The sequence below is a fragment of the Arvicola amphibius genome, chromosome 11 (genome assembly GCF_903992535.2).
Source record: "Arvicola amphibius chromosome 11, mArvAmp1.2, whole genome shotgun sequence".
NCBI lineage: Eukaryota > Metazoa > Chordata > Mammalia > Rodentia > Cricetidae > Arvicola > Arvicola amphibius.
In genome coordinates, this window is record NC_052057.2 from 115,922,227 (window position 1) to 115,947,291 (window position 25,065).

The 25,065-nt window shown below is 43.5% G+C and overlaps 1 protein-coding gene across 1 annotated transcript in view; it reads right to left on the reverse strand.

Moving 5' to 3' along the window:
* Positions 1-20,298, reverse strand: part of Ca8 (carbonic anhydrase 8) — a 74,891-nt gene extending 54,593 nt beyond the window's left edge. Inside the window, exons 1-3 of the mRNA XM_038347796.2 lie at positions 20,101-20,298; positions 19,179-19,370; positions 2,715-2,839 (exon numbers count right to left, since the gene is read on the reverse strand). Coding sequence (XP_038203724.1) covers positions 2,715-2,839; positions 19,179-19,370; positions 20,101-20,200 — 417 coding nt within the window. The 5' untranslated portion in view covers positions 20,201-20,298. The remainder of the gene's footprint in view (positions 1-2,714; positions 2,840-19,178; positions 19,371-20,100) is intronic.
* Positions 20,299-25,065: the final 4,767 nt, after the last annotated feature.

Sequence of the window (25,065 nt, forward strand, 5' to 3'; positions counted from 1 at the left end):
AAGAAGAAGAAAGAGGAAGGAGAGGGAAGGAAGAAGAAGACAAGAAAAGATGCACAGCATCCCCAGAGGAGAAAACTGAAAACTATTCTTGTGTTTAAAGGATACCTGGTCCTTCACCTTTCTCCATCCTGCTGGCTACATTTTCACACTGGAGGTGTTCTTAGTGGCTGTTCGGTACCAGAGACCAGTACAGAGTTATCTAAGCAGCCACTCATTTGTCATCTCATTACAGACCCTGGAATGGTCTCCCACTTGGCATCCTCTCTCCTCTCGGCCACCACACCAGGAGAGCTGTTTCCTTCAGAGCCAGCTCCTTGTCCATAGCCTTTATTTTATTTTAAGGTTGTTAATTTTTATTCTTAATTGTATGTGTGTGTGTGTGTGTGTGTGTGTGTGTGTGTGTGTGTGTGTGTGCGCGCACGTGCGCATGCATGCGTGCACTGGCAATGGAGGTCAGAAGAGGGGGGGATCTAGAGTTAAAAGTAGCTGAAATTCATCTGACGTGGGTGCTTAGGAACCGAACTTGGGCCCTCTGTGAGATTAGTGGGTGCTTTTAAACACAGAGCCATGTCTCTAGGCTCTCTATCCTTTGCTTCCAAGGGCCGCTGTGCAGCAGGCGTCCTCTAAATCCTGTGAGACTGCAGCCCCTACACACCCATAGAATACAGTCCAAGCCAATGACAGGTGACTGATGTAAGTATTTTCCCTGGGATTACATCAGGATAGTCTAGGATAACAAAGAATGCAAATACCGTTCCTTAATGATGCTGGAAAAAATAAAGTCAGTAATTCCATTATCCCAAATATAAATATCTCTACAGAAGCAAAGCCTCACTGCCTGAATTTAATCTTCAGTAAAAATAAACTGTTTCCTGTGCTTAAAACACCACCAAGCAGCTACACCTACCTCACCACTAGGTCAGGAAATTCTATCTGACTGCCCAGAAAGGGCACAGACCGCTGACCCCAAAGTATGACAAAACCTCCCCAAGGCTGTGAACTGGGTGACAAGCAGAATCCTGTCTGCAGTTCGAGCTGCTCCACTACACCCACCTCCCCCTGTACCCCTGCCTTTGAGGACTGGTTAGAACCACAGGATGACATGGACTTTCAAACCCGAAGAGGAGGGCAGAGCCTGCCCCTCCTGCCCTCTGACCTGCTCCCTGGTGTTGTAGGGGCTCACTCTTCTTTCTCGGGTTTGCTTAGGACAGGACAGAAGCCTGAGATGATGTGAAATGCTTTTTTAAAGCAGTCGAAATGAGAGAATGTCTCTATGCCTTGGAGGGAAAAAATACAAAAAAAAAAAAAAAACAAGAGCAAGGAGGTTCATGGAACCTTCCTTCCTCGGCAGAATCATGATGCCACCGTCTCTTCCTGGAGTCCTGGCACACTCTTCATACCCTCTTCAATACTCTGCCATTCAGGGTTTCCCTCCATCCTTAAAGCATTTCGCTTTTAAAGCTTGGCTTCTTTTGAATGAAACGGGTATCTTGAGCTTCTGAGGGGATTTTTAAGTAATTATGAAGAAAATGCTGAAAAATATCCCAGTGTAATCCTGTCCAGTCCACATATGATATATATATATGTGTGTGTGTATATACATATATATATATATATATATATATATATATATATATATATATATATATATATATATATAAAATTAGACAGTAGTGACTTCGATTCGTGGAGTCAGATCCACACACGGCATCTGGCCAGGAATGGGTTCATCCTTACTATGATGAACATCCAAAGTGTGGATGACGGAGAAAGAAGCCGAGTATTGCAGCAAACCTCAAAGCAGTTCTTTCTCAAGAAGATGTTAGACGATCTGTACTCTGTAATGTCTGCCAAGTATCCGAATCAGAAAAGCCACTAGACGGTTGTCTCTATGACTCTACATGGAGGTGAAGTTGAGGCCTGATGTAGTTAAGGTGTAAAGACTTAGAAACTAATTAAAACAACAGGGAGGGAGAGAGGAAGGGAGGGAGGAAAAGAGGGAGGGAGGGAGAAAGGGAGGAAGGGAGGGAGGCTGGTTTTTAGATCCATGTGAACATCTGCTTCTTGGGGAGAACTAAGATTCCTTACGAAAAGAAATACAAAAAAAGTCCCGCACCAACAGCGACATCCCATCATCTCAGGAACTTTTGTGATGAACCTGGCAGGAGGTACTTGAGAAGAGGCAGCATTGGAATGAATAGGAGACCTTGTCCTCAAATTACCACAGCAAAGGAAGTCAGTGGACTAGACATGAGCAAATCCACAGGGTGAGCACATGACAGGAAACCATCAAGTCATCTGGGAGATTAGAACAGGATGATAAATTCCACCTAGGCCAGGAACCCAGAAAAAGGTACAATAGGAAATATGATACTTTAACTGGGTATTAAAGAATGTATATGAATTCATGTATTGCCTTAGGGAGTACTTCAGCTGTGCATGCATGCGTGCCTGCGTAAGTGTGTGTGTGTGTGTGTGTGTGTGTGTGTGTGTGCATGCGTGCGCATCCTCTATAACCTGAGGCGGCACGGGTGATGATGAACTACGCAGTGGGCCTAATTAGCTGCCCGCAGATGACTTTTCTTAGGCATTCCTTCATCACAGCACAAATATGAAATTCCAGAGTTACACATCTACTTTCAAAATAAGCATTTTCAGTCAACTGCCGAATTCTTTACCAAGTAATGAGATTTTTACAGGATTATTAGTCTTACCTCCATGGGAAAAGCTTTGAAATTAACTGTGTGCTCAGAACCACGCTGGTTTTCTCTTCCCCAGTGAAATCTGACTTCGTACAGTTCAAACTCATGTCCCTGAGGCAACGGTCCTCCTGACAGAACTGAAGAGAGAAAACGACACAGCTGAATGATGTCACAAGATTTACACACGAGAGGCATTTTGATTATGCTGTTGTTATTGTCCCAAGAAGCTCCCCTGCGCTCTAAAGACTGAATCTGCAAGGTCAAAATGAGAACCATGCTGAGGCAAATTCAACTGCCCAGGTCTCACTCACTCACGCTTGCCATTCACATAGGACCTTGGTCACAATGTGGATGTTTAACGTTTTTATTTCAGTCCAGGAGTAGATAAGGAAATAAATCCTTCTTGAGATTTAAAAAAAAAGATTTATTTTAAATTATGCACCGGTGTGTCAGATCCCCTAGAGCTAGAGTAACAATCAGTTACTAGCCACCGAACGTGGGTGCTGGGAACCAAGCTCAGGTCCTCTGCAGGAATAGGACTGCTGTAACCAGTGAGTCATCTTCCCGGGTTCCCGTACTGTGACTTTTAAGGTGGGCACTGTTCAAGAGACAAGAATAGGGTTAAGGGAGACATCTAACCTCTGCCATAGATCTATCAATGAACTAAGCCACATCTTAGGGTCATCCTCAAGCGTTGGGAGAATTTCAATCAGAGAAAAGGTCTAAGCTGATAAAATTATCCAAGAAAAATTAATATTAATACAGCCAACAAGGGCTCTGGCTAAGAATACTCGCTGCTCTTGCAGAGGATCTCAGTTTGGTTTCCAGAACCCCTTATGAGGCGCGTCACAACCTGCAATAACACCTGCTCCAGGGGACCCAACGCCCTTGTCTGGCCTCCTTGGTACCCACACATGTGGCATATCCTCTCTCTCTCTCTCTCTCTCTCTCTCTCTCTCTCTCTCTCTCTCTCTCTCACACACACACACACACACACACACACACACACACACACAAATAAAATAAAATAAAATTAAATACAATCTGCCAGGCAGTGGTAGCACATGTCTTTAATCCCAGCACATGGAAAGTAGAGGCAGGCAGATCTCTGTGAGTTTGAAGACAGTTTGGTCTACAGGGTGAATTCCATGACATCCAGGGCTACATAAATAACCATGTCTCAAAAACACAAAAATAAATAAATAAATAAATAAATAATAAATACAATCTATTATTAAATCATAGTTTTAAAAAACAATGACCATTCAACATATCACAGATATGGCCTTGCCTGCTTCTGGACTGAAATTGTAATCAAATACTAATAATGCTGAAAGCATTAGTGCTCGCTTCTGAAAATGACCTAGAACTCTGTCCCAAACCAGGACACACTAAAGATGCTGAAAAATGAATCTTCATGATAAACTGCACGTTAGCAACTTCTTAGGTATGTTGTTAAGAGTGCCTAGCAAGAGCCTATGTAAAAACTTGAAGTAAAATGTCTTATAAAGCAATGGCAAATTTCAATGGAACTAAAGATCAATTTAAGGATTTTTTTTCTCCTCTAGCAACTCCTAATTCAACAAAAATACCAGTTAGGAAATGTTAGGTTCTTTTACACGAATAATTGACAACCTTCATTGCCATCACCCCAGAAGAAGAGCCATTGAATAGGCCACTATTCCCTTAGGAGCCTGAAATCTCTCTGGGATCAGCTCCATCATCACCCTCAAACACAACAGATATGAAAGTGACCTGGGGCCCCAGTGTCTGTCTGTCTGGTTAATTCTTAGTTAAGAACCTGTTCCAACTGTGCTTATGTTGGTCTGCCTGCTATACAGCCAGAATGTAAATTAGAAAGAGAACAAGAAGAAACAGCGTGGCAGGAAGTAGAGACAAAATGAAGCCATCTCACCTATTATACAGTCCTTGAGAATGACCTACAAGCTTGTTTCTCAGGAGGAAAGAGCATGCAGGAGAGACTGTAATTCTGCAGGTGCAAGCAAACCAATCCCATATCAGAATAAGACTGACTATGGCACGGGAATTCAAAGCCCTTCCACCAAAACGGATTCCTAGGGTAAGTGATTTCTTCCCTACGGACAGAGGGGGAGGTGGGCTGGAGGGACCAATGTATTCTGCCACAATCACCCTGTTAGCAAGCACAGGATGAAGCCCAGATCTGGAGTCTAGCCCACCATGGGGGTGAGTTAGGAACAGAGACCTAAATTTTACTGCCTTATGAAAATGATGTGTGTGTGTGTGTGTATGTATGTATGTATGTATGTATATTCTCTAAGCCTAGATTTCTAAGCTCTAGGTTCTCCTTTGAGAAGTAATTCTATCAGACTTTCCAAAAGACAATCAAAGCAAATTTAAATGCATAAATCAAGGTTTACAGACACCCAGAACTCTGAAGCCTTGCTTTGTCTTTCTATTCTGTAAGAACAGGTTTAAGACTGTACTCCAGGCTGTCAAGAAGGAGTAATAGATTCTGGAAAATTACCCCTTCTTGGTCCATTCCACTGACTGTCCAAACTCCATCTTAAGAAAAACAAGGAAGGAGATGAGAAGTCTGCCTTCTTTGTGCCTTGTCACCCATATTAGAGAGAAAAGAGAGGGTCTCACACAGCACCTCAGTCAGCATCATCAAGAGAAAACACACCCTGTCACCACCACCACACACAGCATGGACCTGATTCCAGCCTTCAGGGCAAATTCTGGAAGTCTCCGTTTTTAAATGAAAGCAATAAAATTATCTTGGAAGAGACTGAAATCCATATTGCTATAGAAAAGAAACAGGGGTATCATAAAATTTGGCATTAAAAAAAGGAGTTAAACTATTTGCCCAAACCCCTTCCTAGGATATACACAGACACACATATAGAGAAGCTACCACAAAACAGGGTGCTATTGCTCATGGAATAGGGTGGTACAACTAGTTTTGACATAGATTTTAGTGCAACAGAAACAAATCCACCTTTCAAAGCTATAGGGCCAAAATGACCAAGACTGAGAGTCTTACAAATTATCATCAATGTTGTGTGGCAGGATACAAAATCAACTTGCAAAAAGCCAAGCTTTTCTTTATATGAACAATAAATATACAGAGAAAGGGGTCATGGACACATTCCCCCTCACAACAGCCTCAATGAAAATAAAATATCTAAGAATAAACCTAAATAAGGAAACCAAAGGCCTTTCCAATGAAAGCTTAGTTCTCTGAAAAACGAATTAGACACTAAAAATGGAGAGACAGCCCATGATCATGGATTGGCAGAACTAACGCCATAAAAATGACTATTCTAACAAAAACCATCTACATAGCCAATGCAATCTCAGTCAAAATCCCTGTCTCATCCTTCACAGAAATAGATAAACAACTAACCTAGAATTTCTGTGGAATTACAAAAGACCTCAGATCACCAAAACAACCCTGCAAAAAAAAAAAAAAAACAGTGTTGGATTACTATTCCAGATCTCAGGATATATTACAAAGCCACTGTAAGAAAAACAACATGGTACTGGCACAAAAACAGACATGCAGATCAATAGAACAAAGTCGTGGAATACAAAGGTGGATAACTGACAGCCATTGGCTCCAAGTCTTCCAATGTGAATATATAACCAGGATTAACTGCAGAAACCAGGAAAGTGGGGGGGGGCATCATTGGAGGGAGGGGCAGACAGGGAACTATCAGGATCCAAATGATTTGAAGGGGGAAAGATGAAAATGGAGGGGGATTTTAATTAGGGAAGAATAGAGATTAACAGTAAGGATGTTTGAAAAGGTCATAAGAAATCATACTGTTGACTACTTACCTAAAATAACATATAATACAAATAAGCTTATGAATACATATATAGATTAAATAAAATCTTCCCACATGAGCTGACAATGATCCCCCCATGAACTGCATACTATCTAACCAAAGTGTCAACACCAAACATGAGAAGCCCCTTTTGAGTCAGGGCTGTCCAATAGATTCCCAAAACACAGACTATTGCTGTTGCCTTTGGTGTGCTCCCAGAGGTGGATGGTTAGCTCCCATTTCTGAAGACACCGTGAACTCTGTACACAGGACCCAGAGGACCTGAGATGGATCTGACCTAAATTCCCCTCCCTGAGGACTGGTCTTTATGGTACTATAAGGCACCACGCAAGCTTTCAAGGGAGGGAAGCAACCGACAGTCCCACCCAACTATGATGCTTACAAACTGCAACAATAACCAGCATGGAACAATAACCCTAAGGGTGCAATAGTGGCAGGCATACCTTGGCAGTAACCAACAACTCTAACTAGTCTTAAGGCAACTAAAGAGAAATCATGCCTGGAACTGGAAATCTAGTCAACTACAGGGCCTAGTGTTTTCATGAATCTTGCAGGAGAACCAACAGCTACCTCTTTATTGAACCAGAACAAATCCTAACTACATTGTATTTATTCTTATACCACAGATAAGGGTAGTTCTCAACCCTCCTCAAAGAAACTGATCTTTATAACAGACAGAATTCCTGACTTCCTGGATCTCACATCCATTTAAGTTTAAATTAAATTAATCTACTCCTGGAGATTAAACAGTGCCAAGGAATACTTGGTCAGTGTGTGGCAGTTTTATTAACTGCTGTTAATTGTACTCCATGAAATTATAATAAAGCAACAGGATCCTTGTGAACCACACATGCTATGAGGGTATGTGGTCACACAGAGGGGCACTATTCCCAGGCCAGTCCTCAGGGAGAGAAGGCGGAGAGATGTCCTGTTCAGGTGCCAGTGACTGGGTATTTTTAACTTTTGCTGGTTAACAACCCAAAAGTAAACCATACTAACACTATATGACCACATGAGGCCATTAAGAAAAGAAAGAGTTCTTTGTATATTTTGGAGATCAGACCTCTGTCTGATGTGGGGTTAGTGAAGATCTTTTCCCATTCTGTGGGTTGTCATATGTCTTGTTGACCATTTCCTTTGCATTACAGAAGCTTTTCAGTCTCAGAAGGTTCCATTTATTAATTGTTTCTCTCAGTGTCTCTGCTGCTGGGGTTATATTTAGGAAGTGGTCTCCTGTGCCAATGCATTCAAGTGTACTTTCTACTTTCTCTTCTATGAGGTTCAGTGTGGCTGGCTTTATGTTGAGGTCTTTGATCCATTTGGACTTGAGTTTTGTGCATGGTGACAGATATGGGTCTATTTTCATTCTTCTACATGTTGATATCCAGTTATGCCAGCACCATTTCTTAAATATGCTTTCTCTTTTCCACCTGATATTTTTTGCTTCTTTGTAAAAGATCAGGTATTGGAAAGTGTGTGGATTAATATCCGGGTCTTCAAATTGGTTCCATTGGTCCTCCTGTCTGTTTTTATGCCAATACCAGGCTGTTTTCAGTACTGTAGCTCTGTAGTAGAGTCTGAAGTCAGAAACTGTGATGCCGCCAAGTTCCTTTATTGTACAGGATTGTTTTGGCTATCTTTTTGCTTTTCCACATGAAGTTGAGTACCATTCTTTCAAGGTCTGTGAAGAATTTTGGGGAGCATTGCATTGAATCTGTAGATTGCTTTTGGTAAGATTGCTATTTTTACTATGTTAATTCTACCTACCCAAGGGCATGGGAAGTCTTTCCATTTTCTTGCATCTTCTTCAATTTCTTTCTTCAAAGATTTAAAGTTCTTGTCATACAAGCTTCCACTTGTTTGGTTAGAGTTACTTCGAGATATTTTATATTTGTAGCTATTGCAAAGTGTATTGTTTCTCTGATTTCTTTCTTGGCCCATTAATCATCTGTGTACAGGAGGGCTACTGATTTTTTTAAGTTAAGGTCTGATCTCCAAAATATACAAAGCCTCAAGAAATTGGTCATCAGAAAAAACAAATAATCCAATAAAAAAATGGAGTACAGACCCAAACAGAGAACTCTCAACAGAGAAATATAAAATGGCTGAAAAACAGTTAAGGAAATGTTCAACATCCTTAGTCATCAGAGAAATGCAAATCAAAACAACTCTGAGATTCTATCTTACACCTGTCATAATGGCCATGGTCAAAAACACTGATGACCACTTATGCTGGATGGGATGTGGGGTAAGGAGAGCACTTCTGCATTGCTGGTGGGAGTGCAAGCTGGTACAGCCCCTTTGGATATCAGCATGGCGATTTCTCAGAAAATTAGGAAACAACCTTCCTCAAAACCCAGCAATACCACTTTTGGGTATATACCCAAAGGTTGCTCAATCATACAAGGACAGTTGCTCAACTATGTTCAAAGCAGCATTATTTGTCATAACCAGAACCTGAAAACAACCTAAATGCTCCTTGGCTAAAGAATGAATAAGGAAAATGTGGTACATTTACACACTGGAGTACTACACAACAAAAAAAAAGACATCTTGAAATTTTCAGGCAAATGGAAGGACCCAGAAAATATCATATTGAGTGGGGTAACCCAGACCCAAAAAGACAATTATCATATGTACTCACTCATAACTGTTTTTTAAACATACAGCAAAGAAAAACAGGCTACAAATCACAATCCCAGAGAACCTAGACAACAATGAGGACCCTAAGAGAGACATGCATGTATCTAATCTACATGGGAAGTAGAAAAAGACAAGATCTCATTAGTAAATTGGGAGCATAGGGACCATGGAAGAGGGCAGAAGGGGAGGGGAGAGGCGGGGGGGGGGAGCAGAGAAAAATGTATAGCTCAATAAAATCAAGGAAGGAAGGAAGGAAGGAAGGAAGGAAGGAAGGAAGGAAGGAAGGAAGGAAGGCCCTGAATTGAGTTTGAGGTGCCTCATAAATGTACTTCCTATCTATCCTTTAAGATTGACTGTTCATACCCCAAAGTAAACCATCTGACTCCACCCAGTGAAATCCTCTGCACATACTACACTCCCTGTCTACAGATGTTGCTTATGAGGAAAACAGTTAACTCAGCAGGTGGTTTCCACATCATACTACATTCTGGGCCATGATTCTTGGGCACTGCTTGGCAGATTCCTTGTTGGGATGACATCGATGTGAATGAAATCACAATGAAGCAACTAAGTGGTGACTCTGATGACATGTCACATTTCCCCATAGTGACAGAGTTGGGAAGAGAAGCTGAAACTAGTTGATGCTGTTACTACAGGTCCCCATTTCTTATCTGCACTTTAACAGACCTTGTCATGATGCTTAAGAGATGTAGAAAGAGCTCCAAAGGAATACTCTACAAAATCAGAGAATCATGTGACAATTTGATGAACAAACATTTACCTAAAGCTTTCTAAGTCTCATAATCCTTTAATGAAAACAAATTTACCATGTAATTCAAAAGCAGTGACTGGAGAAGAATTCCTTCACAGTTTATTTGAACTGAACACACATTTTGAGTGGAGTGACCACAGGATAAATAGAGCAAAAGTATCTGATCTCAGCAGTAGCCAGGCATTCCCAGTGCAGACAGCCAGACATCGCCAGTGTAGGCAGGAATTCCCCAGTGCAGGCAGACATCCCCAGCGCAGCCAGACACTCCCAGTGCAGCCAGACACCCCCAGTGCAGCCAGACACCCCCAGTGCAGCTGGACACCCCCAGTGCAGCCGGACATCCCCAGTGCAGCCGGACACCCCCAGTGCAGCCAGGCACCCCCAGTGCAGCCAGGCATCCCCAGTGCAGCCAGGCATCCCCAGTGCAGCCAGGCACTGCTGTGGACTATTCCTTTACACTGTAAGAATATATGTTGCTATGATTGGTTTAATAAACAAGTTGACTAGCCAATAGCTGAACAGAATAAAGTTAGTAAGGAAAGCCAAACTGAGAATGATGGGAATGATGGGATGAGGAAGGGCAGAGTCAGGAGTTGCCAGCCAGATGCAGAGGGAATAGGAGATGAACATGCCATGCACATTTTCCAGCACAAATAAGGAATATGGGTTAACTTACAATGGAAGAGCTGGTTAGTAATAATTCTGAGCTGTTGGCCAAACATTTGCAATTAAGTCTCAGAGTGGATATTTAGGACTGGGCAGTAGGGACAGGAAATTTCCACCTACAAGGCACCCAGTGCAGACAGACATACCCAGTGCAGACAGACATCTCCAATGAAACAAGGCTTCCCCAGTACCTAAATAGTGTTCCCGATAAGAATTATCAGAGACAGTGAAGACAGCATTTGTACAGTAGGAAGACACCCAGCTAAGGCCAAGGGAGAACCAGGTAGCATACACAGAGTCATTGAAGACTTTCTGGAATGACAGCCAAGCTGAACCTTGAAGAATATGCTAATATTCTTCTATATTCTAGTAGAAAACTGCAGCCAATGCAGGAAGAAGAGCCTGGGAAAGGCTCAAGATACCAAGGAGTTCACATATGCTCTGAGAAAACTGTAAGTCAGCAGTCATGGACAGAGGCTCTACACTGGGCAGGTGGGATTAGGAATGACCAGCTAGCCTAAAATCAGATTGAGAACTATAAAAGACCCAGACGTAAACATCTCTAATTAAAATTGCTGTAAGACATTACAGTGGGTAGCGCAGATGAGCCAGAGAGATTAGCACTTTCTCTTATACTGATGGCCAAGTAAAAATGTCCTCACTGAGCACAGGGAGCATGCGCCTGTAATTCCAGTACTCAGAGGCAGAAGCGGGAGGATGGAGAACTGGAGTCCAGCCTGGGCTGACAGCAAGAATATGTTTTATAAAACCAGTATTTACCCTTTGTAGTCAGACGGAGACCGGGCAATGTCACACACCTGGGTACCAGACTGTCCTCAAAAGAAACTCATCCTGATCTGTAGTCACCATCTATGGTTTCTGTTACCTTCGCTCAATCACAAACTGAAAATACTGAGTTTAAAAATTCAAGCAAATAGATTTCCTCCCTGATGGAGGATTCTCATTGGCTAATAAACAAACTGCCTTGGCTTTTTGATAGGGCAAAATTTAGATAGGTGGAGTAGACAGAACAGGAAAAAGGAAGTGAGGTAGATGGCTCAGACAATTGCCCCGCCTCTCCTCTCTGAGCAGACTGCCGTGCCTCTCCTTAGGGAGAGAGATGCGATGAAGCCAGCCACCAGGTCAGATGTGCTGAATCTTTCTGGGTAAGATACCGTTCGTGGTGTTACACAGATTATTCGATATGGGTTAGTCAAGATGTGAGTAAGAGGCTGAAAATAATGGGCCAGGCAGTCTTTAAAAGAATACAGTTTCCGTGTAATTATTTCGGGGTAAAGCTAGCCGGGTGACCAGGAGCCGGGCAGCAGGAAGCTGGCCCACGGCTCCACACTACACCTCCCCATAATTTTTATTCTAATATGTGTTAATAACTTTTATATGATTATTATATAGTGCTAATTTTGTACTGTGCCTAATTTATAAGATAAACTTTATCATGAGTAAATATAACAAGAAGAACAATGTAGAAAGAGTTTAGCACGCGCCATGGGGGTCTGAGAACCTAGCTACTGACAATAAATGAGAACTAATGTCATTGTATTTTCATATTTATGCTATTTTTAATATCATCCTAAATATGTTCAATATCCTTTAGTCCGTATTCATCAGATGTGAAGATTTGTGCCATTCATCAGTTATGATGAGAAAACAAATGATGTATGTGACCGCTTTAGATAACTTCTTCAGTTCAAGGAGATGATGGGGCAAAGGGGCTGGTCAAGTCATCACCCACCGGTAGGATGTGAAAATGGGCCAAACTCCAGGCTCAGTGGAACTCTGCTGCTTTTCAACAGATCTGGTGTGGAGACAGATGGTGACAGGACCTGAGCCATGGTCCAGTCTCGAGGTCTCCACTCCTGCCCATCTCTCTCCACTCACTCCTCTCCCTACTCCACACACTCACTATCACTAGAGTTCTGCAGTCCACACCTCAGCACAGCCCTGGGGCAGCCCTACTTTTCCGCTGGGCACCGAAATAGCCTCAGTCTCGGGTCAGCACTGAATTTAACCAGATCCTTCTCTCTCCTTCATCCCAACTCATTCTGTGCTCCTTACTGTGTTAATTTCCCCATGTCAACATGCTGCTTGAGACTCCTCTCAGGGAGGAGTCTTGAGACTCTGTTCATGGTCCCTCAAGGCTGTGCTCTTATACACACTCACTTTTGTGGTTCTCATTAAGACCTTCCGCACCAATACATCTTCCAGGCAGGCTGCACGAGTCACCATGCCCTGTCCTAGCATCTCCACATGTCCTCTATATCCTTGGGGTTTTTTTTTTTCAGCTCTCTGCTCCCTATATCACCAACCTATAAGCATATTTACCCTTGATGACTTCAAATCCTACTTTATCCCCAAACCCTTCTCTAATAATTTCCCTTCGATATTGAACAATCTCCCTTCAATAGCTCTGCCTCTGACTGACATTTACTATACCCCAAGCACATGAGATAAAAAAATATAACATTGCCAAATGCTTTCTGCCAGCCAGAGGGAACCAAAGAGCCTGTGAGTTTGCTGCACAGCCGCGCCTCCAGCTTCTCCTGACATGTCAGACTCCTGAAAGACCAGCTATGCTCCATCCAGGCCTCCCCTTCCCACACCACAGGTAGATCAGATAGCCAGTAGCTATTTCCAGTCTTTTGTTCTCCTAGCTGAGAGTGTCTCTAAGCCCTTACAGACAGGGGCGTTTATACTGCTGTGGTAAACAACCAGCAAGTGTTGAGAGGTGACAGACAGGACTTGTCAGGAGATGAAGGAGCACATGTGTCGTGCTGTGGAACATTAGCTGAAGATGGGTGACATTTGTTTATGCTGTGGAACACTTGCATAATGATTCAAAGATGTGTTGTATTCTTTCACGCTGCATTTGTTCAACTCTGTGAAGCTGTGATACTTAGCCTGTCTAAAACACCTGATGGTCTAACAAAGAGTTGAACGGCCACTAGCTAGGCAGGAGAAAGGACAGGCAGGGCTGGCAGGCAGAGAGAATAAATAGGAGGAGAAATCTGGGAAGAAGAAATGGAAGAGAGAGAAAAGAAGGAGAGGAGGACATCAAGGTCCAGCCACCCAGCTGCACAGCAAGCCACGGAGAAAGAGGTGAAGAAATGCATATAGACTAGAGAAAGATAAAAGCCCAGAGCAAAAGGGTAGATGGGGTAATTTAGGTTAAAAAAGGTTGTCTAGAAACAAGCCCGGCTATGGCTGGGCATTCATAAGTAAGAAAAAGTCTCCATGTGTGTAATTATTTGGGAGCTAGGTGGTGCCCCCCCTCAAAGAGGGAGGAAAAAAAAAAACAATAACAGTGTCAGAAAGGAAAAATAACACCTGCCTCACAGAATGACAGTGGCATTCCAAAGGACACCTGATACATTTGCTCTCTGTAGGTCCCGAACTCTGAGCTGGACATAATGGGGAAGCTGTAGAACTTTCTGACTTGTGGAATGGCTCACATGAAGCATGTCTTCCTCAGCGAGCACTGACTTCCCTTCCCTGGGTCATTCCAGAGGAGGCTGCCCCAACCTGCCAAGGGATATGCAACGTAGGGCCGGTCTGTTGGTGGAAACAATCCAAAGCAAAGCAGTACACAGTCTCTCCACTACAGTGTCTATGTAGAGGAGCCTGGAGGAGGAAGCTAGACAGCACAGTACGCTAAGGAAGAAATAAAGAACTGGCAGGGAGGAGGCAGTCAAAACTAAACCAGTCCTCAGATAACTGTCGGAGAGCAGCCAGAGCATTTCCACACACTGCACTGCAAGCCCAGCAGAGCTGGAATCTGACAGGCTTTTACAGTTCCCACTGGGGAGAGTATGTGGGAAGGTCAGCAGCCTCAGCCTGACAAAGTCTCAGCAAAGCTGCACCGTAGGGAGGCTAGGAGCTGAGTTCAAGAAATGCCTCGAGTTCACTGTAAGACAGTGACCATATACACTGTGTCAGCAGGACAATACTACCATGTTAAACAATGAAATTACACTACAAAAGTGGTGTCATCATTTGGGGCAATTCTTTGTGAGTTGAGGTTTTTGGTTTTTTTTACAATAAAAACATGAAAGAAGTTAAAAGGAAAGAAAAAAGTGTTCATGGCCACAGGTATCCTCAGAGGAACTAAAATCGCACGAGCCGGTAATAAAAAGTCCGCTTTAGTCCCTAAAACAAGATCACGGCACTTATCCTGTGAATATTGCTTTTTACCTTAAAAACATAACTTGTGGGTCAGCAAAATGATTCATCAGGGAAAAGTACGTTCTGCAAAGCCTGATAACCTGAGTTTGATCCCAAGAACCCCTGTAAACGCGGAAGGAGATGTACAGCCATAAAATTGCCCTCTGACCTCCCCATGCATGAACCCTCAAAACACACACACACACACACATACATCATACACACACACACACACACACATAACAAAAATAATAATTAAAACAACAAGTAAATGGGACATGATACTCATGTCTATAATCGCAGCACATGGGTGACAGAGGCAGGAGGATTGATAGGACTCAAAACACACACACAAACACACATACACACACCATACACAACACACACTAATAACAAAAATAATCATTCAAACAACAAGTTTTTTAAAAGCATGTGAGTGGGATATGCCACTCATGGCTACAATCCTAGCATGTGGGAGAAAGAGGCAGGAGGATTCCTGGGACTTCAAAACCCACTCCAACACACAGTGATTTTCAGGCCAGCCTTGGATAACTTACTGAGATCCTATCCCAAAAGCAAAACAAAACCAGAAAAATGAATAAAGGAATGAATGAAATGTAAAAGACATCGCACTGTTATCAGGGAATACGTCCCTGCCCAGGGGCTTCCTTCCCTCCTCAAGCCACGTGAGACAAAAGGGGACTGTGCCAGGGCAGGATGGCCGAGGGGAGAATGTAAAATCACGGACAGAAGCCAAAGCAACCAAGGGAGCTGCTGGCTGGCCGGAAATTCTGATCCAGTAAAATAGAAGCAACAGCAGAGATGCCCCCTGGAGGCAAGCCCATAGCAGGACATGGCCTGCTGAAGCCAGTTCCAAGTGCATTCTGCCCTGGAGAATGGAAAGAGCGCTCCCTTTACCCTCTGCAGCCTGAAGACACCACTATGAGGTGCGGTTTATGCAGTGGAGCCTGCTCTCCTTGGGTGCTGCATCTGCACACACCCCGAGCTGAGACTTCCCAGATTCTAGAACTGGAAGACTGAAACTCCCTTTAGTGGTTTGAAAGAAAGTGGCCCCCAAATGGAGTGGCACTAGTGAGAGGTGTGGCCTTGGAGGAAGTATGTCACTGTAGGGGTGAGCTTTGAGGTCTTCTCTGTTCAAGCTACACCCGGTGAGATAAACTGCTTCCTGTTGCCTGTGCAAGATGAAGAACTGTCAGCTAACCTCTCCAGCTCCACGTCTGCCTGCATGCTGTCATGGGCCACCATGATGGTAGTGGCCTGAACCTCTGAACTGTAAGCCACGCCAACTAAATGTTTTCCTTTATAAGAGCTGCTGCGATTGTGGTGTCTCCTCACAGCAATAGAAATGCTAACTAAGACACTCCTATTACTATAAATCACATTTTACCATAGGAGCCAAAAGGAAAAGGAGCCCAGGGCAGACTCGGAACTGGTGGGCATTGGGTGTGCCTGGATGTGGGTGGAGGCACAAAGAAGGAGAGCGCAAACAGGAAATGAAGGTCTCTGAGAAGAGCGGTCCACTCTGCACCCCTCTCCATAATCAGACAGCTGCCTTTACGGTCCTTGGCAGATGGGCAGAGATTGGAACATAGCATATGGTGGCGCTCTCTTGGCCATTGACAACAGTTAGAATGCAAACATCCACATGTGGGCCAGCTCTCCCCACCTACCCACTCACTGTGCTTCAAAAGAGCAGAAGCAACAAGCAGGTACGTTCTGAGGACGCTGAGCCAAACTCCAGAGCTCTCTCTCCCGCACAACCAGGTCAGTCAGTGTCTGTTTCTGTCTCTGACCATGTGACCAGACCGCAGCCTCTCCCACCGTGAACTGAGCTTCTATACTGCATTTCAGGGCCATTCTTAAGTAGCAGCAAAGAGCGGGGTCACTAGGTGTTTGATGGGAACCTCCAAGAGGAAAGGATGGAGCCGAACTGACAGCAGGAGCCCAGAATAAACAGGAATCCGGGAAGAAGGCTCCAGCGAAGAACGAAGGAAGATCTCGTTTTCATGACACACTGAATGGTGAAATTCAAAGGAAATGAATTCAAAAATCAGTAGCAGTTTTTTGGAAACTGAAAGTTGAGAGCAGAAATGGAAAGTGTGTGCGCTGGCTTTTCAGTGTCTGTGCGGACAGGGAGGGACAGCTCCCAGGGGGAGCAGAAAGGACAAGAAGGAAGGGAGGATGACTTGGTGGCTTTGATGTCCTGAGACAGTACTGTCATCTGTCAGTGTTAAAGGTGAATTCCTGTAAGGTAACTTTAAAAATAAGTAAACAAAAATACAGTAACTTCAGGGTGGTGGGGGGAGATTCCATAAAGAAAATAGAAACGTCAGGTGCAAGGTCACAGCAATAATGTTCTGAGTTTAATTTTGATAATTATAATTTAGGCACATGGGGCGAAACCAGGACAGAAGAGGCTTATAAGACCCACCTCCCCTTCCACAGCAGGGAGCTTGCAGAACACTTAAATAGCAGAACAAATAACATAAAGGTATTATTAAGAATAAAAGAGAAACCATTTTTAAAAGGTTCATCCCTGAAAACAAACACCTAAGTAATGCAAAACCAGCAGGTTGTATTTATATATTTAGGAATATATATGTATGTACATTTACATACATGTATATGACAACAATTAGTTATAAAATGGTCATGAGTTTGAAAGAGAGCCAGAAAAGATATATGTGAGGGTTTGGGGAAAGGAAGGGAAAATGATGTAATTATATTATAATTTCAAAAAACAAAACAGTAATTCTTAAAGGTTCAAAGTGGTTGTTACTAGAGAAAAATAGAAATTGTAGGTGGTATAAGATAGGCTGTAGCTAGAAGTAGAGAATGTGCAGAAATAACCAACTATTCAAATTATGTCTGCAGTCAATTTTGATGAAGAAAAAACTCCATTAAATGGATTATAATGTTCAGCGTTTAAAGAAGCTGAAATATCCCAGGAAACAGTAATAAACTAATCAAGATTACTTATCTCTTTTTGGTAAGTGCTCACTGTGTAGATTGGCTAGCCTGCATTCACAGAGATCAACCTCCCTCAGTCTCTGGAGTACTGGGATTAAAGGTGTGCACCACCACACACAGCACCGATTAACTTGTAGGTTTGTTCAAATATTGAAAGGGAGAGATTACGGCAGTGACACGTGAGGGAGAAAAGTCCCCAAGGGAGTGGAGGACAGAGCCGAGGTCATGACAGAAGTACAGACAGCTCTTCTGCCCATCACTCCAGAGTGGAGGTCAGAGGAGGAAACGGGCAGAGGAGTGTACAAAGTACACAGTAATGTAAAATATAAAACGACCGGAGGTAAACAACTCTGAAACATTCTGATTTCGGCTCAAAGTTCAGTGTGTGAACTTAGTAAAAGTCATACTAACTCCATACAAAAAACAGACTGTCCTTCAGGAGCCGTTCCCGCCTTGATTAAACTCACAAAAGCTTCAAAGACACATGCTCTCTCTCTCACGGGTTCCAAATAAAGTTCTTAAACAGGAGTTAAAGGGATGAATGCAATCCTTCCTTGTCTAATGACAGACCAGAAGGTTTTATGGTTTAAAATACCTAGTCTATCAATTTGGAATTGATGTGAGCACAGCCTGTCTGTGAAGCACTTCAACATCCAAAACACTCTGATTCTTTCGAGGAGGTAAACAGCCAACTCCCCTTGGAAAACACAATGTTAATGCTTATTTTTTTAATCTGCTTTCACCTCTCCCACATGTAAGCTGAAAAACCAATTTCTCTGGAAATTTAATTTTTCAACCAAACATTTCAGATTCTTTTTGACTAGGTTCAAGAAGAAGGGGGTGGGAGTTAAAAATACAACAAAAGAGCTTGGTTTCCATTTAAATATCTGGTTGAGTTCAGAGGATGCTCTTAACTGTCCTTAAAATGATGTCCTTAAGAGTCTCTATTAACTGTCATAAATAGAGAAGGGCAACTCACTTTGAAAAGTTTATATTAAATATGGGCGACATTAAAAAGTAAATTCTGATCTTTGGTTTCACAAACTAGCAAAACAAGGAACTATGATTAAATGATTTTGGCTAATCGGTAATTTAGAACAAAATGCACAGCAGAGAAAAAGCTCAAGTAAGCATGTAAACATGCTCTTCTCACAGTTCTGTCAATGTTTGCTCAAGCAACAGAGGTGGCTCCAGGCACAGCTCTGGGAGAAGGGCCAGCTGAGACAGCCATCACTTCTCCCTCTTAGCCCTTCACAGCTATTTCTTAATTCCCAGAAAATGTAAAGAACTATGAAACTAGAAAGGGCATGGGTGCCCCCTTTGAAACCTATAAGTTAAATCAGAGATTGTCCACTTGCTTACAAGAGCATAGAGACATGCTTCCCCAAATACCTGATTTTGACTTCAGGATAACTTGAATGGTGTGCCCGTCGTTGGTGACTTCACAGTCTCGGCAGACCACGTAATTTGGAGACAGGCGGACATCCAGCAGCGTGGGATCATACCTGGCTTCTCTGGAGTTTAAGTTAATAGGAGACTGGTACTCCCCGTTAGCATCGGGAAACACCAAGCCCCACTCAACACCTGATGAGAAAATGACAAAGATTGACAATAGGCTTTTTTTTTAGTTAATAACAGTAAAATATAACATAAAAACCCATAATCCTTGACATCATAGCTATGGCTACCATCTGTATATAAATGAAATAAGAGAAGTATGTATGAGTTTTTACGTTCACACGTGAGCTGTTGTTAAATAGAATACCACACACAAAAATCCTTCACTGTGTTTATATCTGTGCACACAGATGTCTTGATTTGGGGATTTAGGGAACTTAAGTCATCTTTAAGTGATTAGAAACAATACCACAAAAATTTACTCTGCTTATCAGTTCAATTATGTGCAATACTTAGAAAATATCAGCAACGCTCAACATGCACAGAGACAGCGAGCGAAACCCCGTAATGCTAAGAAGCAACACTTGTTTAAAAAACACAGTGTCCCATACACATATTAGTGGGCTCCTTTGCGCTTTTCTTTTCCATGTATACAGTAAACATGGACATTAATGGCAATTAGGAGTCCTGGGGCTTCAGGGAGAGATTTAGGAAACTGCTTTTAAAGTCACCAAGAGCCCTGACCCAGCTTGCAACTCAGGACGCTTTTGGCTGTACTTCCCCAAGACTAGAAAGCAACTGGGTTTCAGGTCTGCTGGGGTCTGGGCTGCCAGGGCACAGGAGGTGCGAACCTCGGGAAGTCTGGGAGGGGAAGGTGCGGGACCGCGACGCGACAGCAGCCCCGTCGCGAGCCTACCTTCCTCGTAACCCCACTCCACGCCCTCCTCTTCCTCCTCCTCGTCTTCCTCCTTCTCGGGGAAGGCGACTGCATCCTCGATGAAGCTCAGGTCAGCCATGGGCAGCTGTGAGACCCGGGTGCGATCAACGCGGGGCTGGGGGCCGCGCGGAGCGTGGCAGTCCCCGCGAGCACAAGCGGCAGCGAGTCGGATGCGGGCTTGCGCGTTTTAAGGCCGGTGGGGGCGTGTCTGGTCCGAGGACCCGCCCCCGACTTACACCCCCAACACACGAACACACGGAGAGAGCAGCCAGCTAAAGAGGAGCTGAGACTGCTGCTCCCCAGGAAGCCTGCTACACCCAAGCCCTAGGGAGCCCTTCCAGAAGTCGCGGGACCCCAGGACCAGCCTGGCCCAGGGCGCTTTCCTTGCTCCAGGCAGTTCCCTAAAAAGAGCGGATGGGTGGCCTTGCTTTGGGAGGGGGTTTGAAGACCGCGAACTCAACAAGATGGGGCAGACGGTTTATTCTCCATCATTTACCCCGTGAGTTTTGTTGGGACTTAGTTTTGTGAGACAGGATCTCAAGGAAAACAGTCTGGCTTCAAACTCCTCCCTGTGGAGAAAGGGATGACCTTGAACTGCACAGGCCTCCTAGTTGCAAACACTGGGATTGCACTGCACCACCACGGACCCGGGGAGCTGTCCTGGGAGCTAGTTTTACTTTTTAACTCGTCCTTAGAGCACAGTGAAAATGAGTATAGAATTGTTTTCCCCAAGAAACCCCTACAAACATTTTCAGGGGAAAAAAAAGGAAAATTTAGCATCAAGAAGTAGGTATAGTTTGGAAGGATTTTACTAAATGTATTTCGAAGACATTGAAATGGGGAGTTTGGTTCCACTTTCTAGGTCTGGGGTACTGCTTCTGACTCACCTTACTGCATACACAGCTCCCAAGCGCTTCGTGAAATCGTGCAAATAATGAAATGCACACATTACGAAACAAACAGGAACTTTCCCCGATCCAAAGAGGTCAAGCCGTCACCTCTGAAAGTGTTTCCCAACCCTGGGCTAATGCTTCAGTCCTGAGTTCCCGCCCTGTTCAGTAACCCCTAAGCTCCTTTCCTCCACATCTTGGGAGATATATTTGCATAATAAGCTCGGCTTCAGACCTGGAGTACAATTTACCTCTTATATACCCTGTGCACACTCCAATATCTGCGAGCGGATTACTGGACTGTGGTTCCTAGATCACAACATCTATATGCTTGTCAGTTCCTCAAACAGGATGGAGGTGATTAATTGGGGAACTTTAAGGTGCTGGGTTCCTCTCCTTCACAGCCTACTGGAACCTTAACTTTAAAAAAAAAAAAAAGACATTGCCATCTGTTACATACATCTTCAGAAAGCAGATGGAGTCTAAGGAGAAGCAATCAGGAGTTGGCCTTAATCGACCACTTTCCGGGAAGTGAAAAAATGCTGACCAGCTTCAGCACGGACATAACCTGTGGGTTTCAAGCATGTCATTTCTTTTCCTTAGCACAAAGGCTGTACAACTGGCTTCCCCAGCCAGAGGACAGAAATAATCAGACCCCAAATTCTCCCTGTGCTCTCGGCCTCCCCACATATTTAGCGGTATTGTATCTTCTACCTCAATAAGCCCCAGGCAGGCTTCTTAAGGAAGCCCACAGCAGCCCACTCTTCCATAAGCACTGGCGAAAGCATCGGCCAGTTTCTACTGATGTTCCTCTAGAAGGAAATTTGCATTTCTTGCTCAATTTGCCTAAACTCTTTCTCACAAGACTGGATTTGTTTTGAATTTCTTGTATATATTTTCAAATTCATCAGATGTCAAAGCTTATGAAGTTCATGCGAAGTCTATACAAGGACTCTCAAATAAAATTCCTGGGTCATCCTGAGCTCGTCATTAACAGTCCCCTTTGCCTCCCAAATGAGCATAGACGTGACATTGTCGCCCGTTGTGTGACCACGAATTGCATTTAAAGTACATGAACACGGAAGTGTTTACCAAATCAAATGACAGCTGGCTGTCCTTGACAGCTGAGTTTCCATGAGTTAATAGTGTGCCATGTTTACAAGAGATAGGCTTCAAGTTTGCATTGTTAATATTAAAGTTTGCACCTAATAGAGTCGCATGCAGCAACAATGCAATGCTACTCAAAAATGTGGCTGCTTGTGAGACAAGCATTTGCTTGACCTATATTTGTTCTTCTGGATCTTCAAACTCTTTTGTATAATGTAGCTCCCACAAGCAAACAAGCAGCACCTCCAGCTACCTATGAGCCTGTTTTGCTCTACAACCAAATATTCAATTACCATTCTTAATTGCTTTGAGACTGTGTACTTCACACACTGCTAATTATCAATACTTTAAGACATCTCCACGGGTCCCCTGCTGTGTTACCACCAAAGATGGCATTCCTAGTTCTAGATATTATAAAGTTCTGCCACCAGAAAATCTAAATACAGATCAAAGATACAGGACAATTCTTGAACAGCAAAATAGAACAAGGACTACCAAACCCAATGTCAGAACCTAAAAATATCTATGCTTCGTATTATGAACGGAAGTGTCTCCTGACGACTTGGGGTCCCTCTTAAGCTAATATCGTATTAGAGTTTAAATTGCCATTATTTGATCACACAGTGTTTGCACTGAGGTCAAACTGTATCATCAGAACAATTTCTGAAAACTAAGATCTGCATAACTAATCGTCCTTTGATATAAACAGAGATCTCTAAAAGAGACAATCTCCACTGGTGGCCAGAGAGCAGAGAAAGCAGGATCGCTTCTCAGAGCTTCTGTGTTTTCACATCCCCCCAACTTCTCATCCTTGTCTACCCTTGTCTCTTGATGGTCCTCTTCCACCTCCCAAATAGTCTCTCCTTCTGCGTCCATGCCACATATATTCCACTACAGTCCCTGCTGCCTCCTGCTCCTTACCCTTGAGCCTCTTCCTGTCCCTAATACGCCCCTTTATACTTTCAGGTCCCTTTGTATTTATGTATGTCTGTATGTGTGAGCATGTGTGCATATATAAATTTAGATCTGCATTTCACATATAAGAGAAAATGGTTATCTTTCTGAGTCTCGCATACGCGGTGTAAAATAATGAGCTCTAATTCTGTCCATGTTTCATTTTTCCTGCAGGTGTCATAATTTCATTCTTCCTTGTAGCTGGCTGAAATTCCATTATGTGTAGGTACATTTTCTCGATCCATTTATTTGTTGGTGGACATCAAGTCTGGTCCACTTCCCAGATGCGGTGCTATTCACAGCTATTGCTATCAGCAGTAATAACCAAGCCAGTGCAAGTATCTCTGTGGTCTGCCAGCTTAGATTCTTTCCGGTGTGCACCAAGGACTGCTACAGCTGAATCATACAATAGCCACATTTTTTTAGATTTTCATGAGAATTATCCACACTGACTTTCCTAGTGGGTGTACTATTCCCATCAACTGTGTGTACATGTTCCTCCCTACAACAGACATAGATAAAATGGCATGTGCAGTTATATCGCAGCACTGGGGAGGCAGAGGCAGGCAGATTCCCCAGGGATTGCTGCCCAGTCATCCCACTTGACAAACTGCAGGCCAGTGAGAGACCCTATCTCAGAAAAAACATAGATGGCTCCAGAGGAATGACACCCCAAGTTATCTCTGGCTTCCTGCATGCGCGAACGCATGAGGGGTGGGGGGAATGTCATACTCCCGCCCCCTCCCCAACACACACACCTACATTTGTTATTTGTTGAATTGAGGGCAGTCATTCTGACAGCAAGATAGAAGTTCCAAAAGTTTAATTTGCATTTCTCTAGTAGCTAAGGAAGCTGAATACTTTCTCAGACGTTTATTCGGCCTCTTGTATTTCTTCCTTCGAGAGCTTTCGAGGCACTTCATGAACACATTTATTGCAGTGTTTGGTTTTCAGAGCTCTTTATGGATTTAGCTATCTAGAGAGCAATCCTCTGTTAAATGTATAGTTGGCAATGTTCTCTCCCGTTCTGTAGGGAGTGCCTTCGCTCTGTGGACTGCTCCTTTGCTGCCCAGAGACATCTCACTTGCACGCCTGTTTGCTAATCCATGGGATCATTTCCTAAGCTTCTTCAGAAAGTTCTTGCCCATCCCTATCTCTTGAAATAATTTCCCTGGGTTCTCCTCTAGCAGTTTCAGAGTTTCATGTTTTACATTAAGATCTTTGACACATTTGGAACTGAATTTTGTGCCTGGTGGGAGATGGGAAGCTAGTTCCATTCTTCTACGTGGGGCTAGCCACTTAATAACAAATTAATATGGCTAGAAAAGATGATGCCTCTTTAATTTTTTATTCTATGTGTATGGATGTTTTATCTGTGTGGTTTTGTCTGGTGTCTACATAAGCCAGAAGAGAGCGTCATTTCCCGTGAAACTGGAATGATATCGACAATTGTGAGGGCTGAGAACCGAACCCGGCTCCTCTGGAAGAGCACCCAATGTTCTTAACTGCTGAGCCATCTCTCCAGCTTCGTGTGCTACTTTCTTCAGAAGAAAGTCTGGGGAGTTGTTACGTAGTTCTGCTATCATTTATGTTCTACATCCCACTACTCCTCAAAGTAACCAAACCAAGAAAGGCATTGCTTCATCCCAGGACCATGAAATGAAGACAGCCCAGGAATCAGCCCCCATTTCTGAGGCCAAGGCAGCTATATTGGGGCTCCCTCGCCCACTCTAGCACCATGAGGATTCCTGTTGCAGCTGGGATGTTTAAGATCATTGCTCTGCTGAAGTATACCATTACAGCACCAAGAACCTCTCTGGGAAGCCTGTTAAACACCTCAGTACAGGAGCAGGGTGCCTTTCTCCAATGTTCCTGTAATACACGTGATGGCCAGTCTTTATTGACAACTTGAATAGGTTAATAAATGCCTAGGAGATCAATATAGCACAACAGCGGTGGTGCCTGAGACAGAGATTGTTGGGCCATGGGGGCT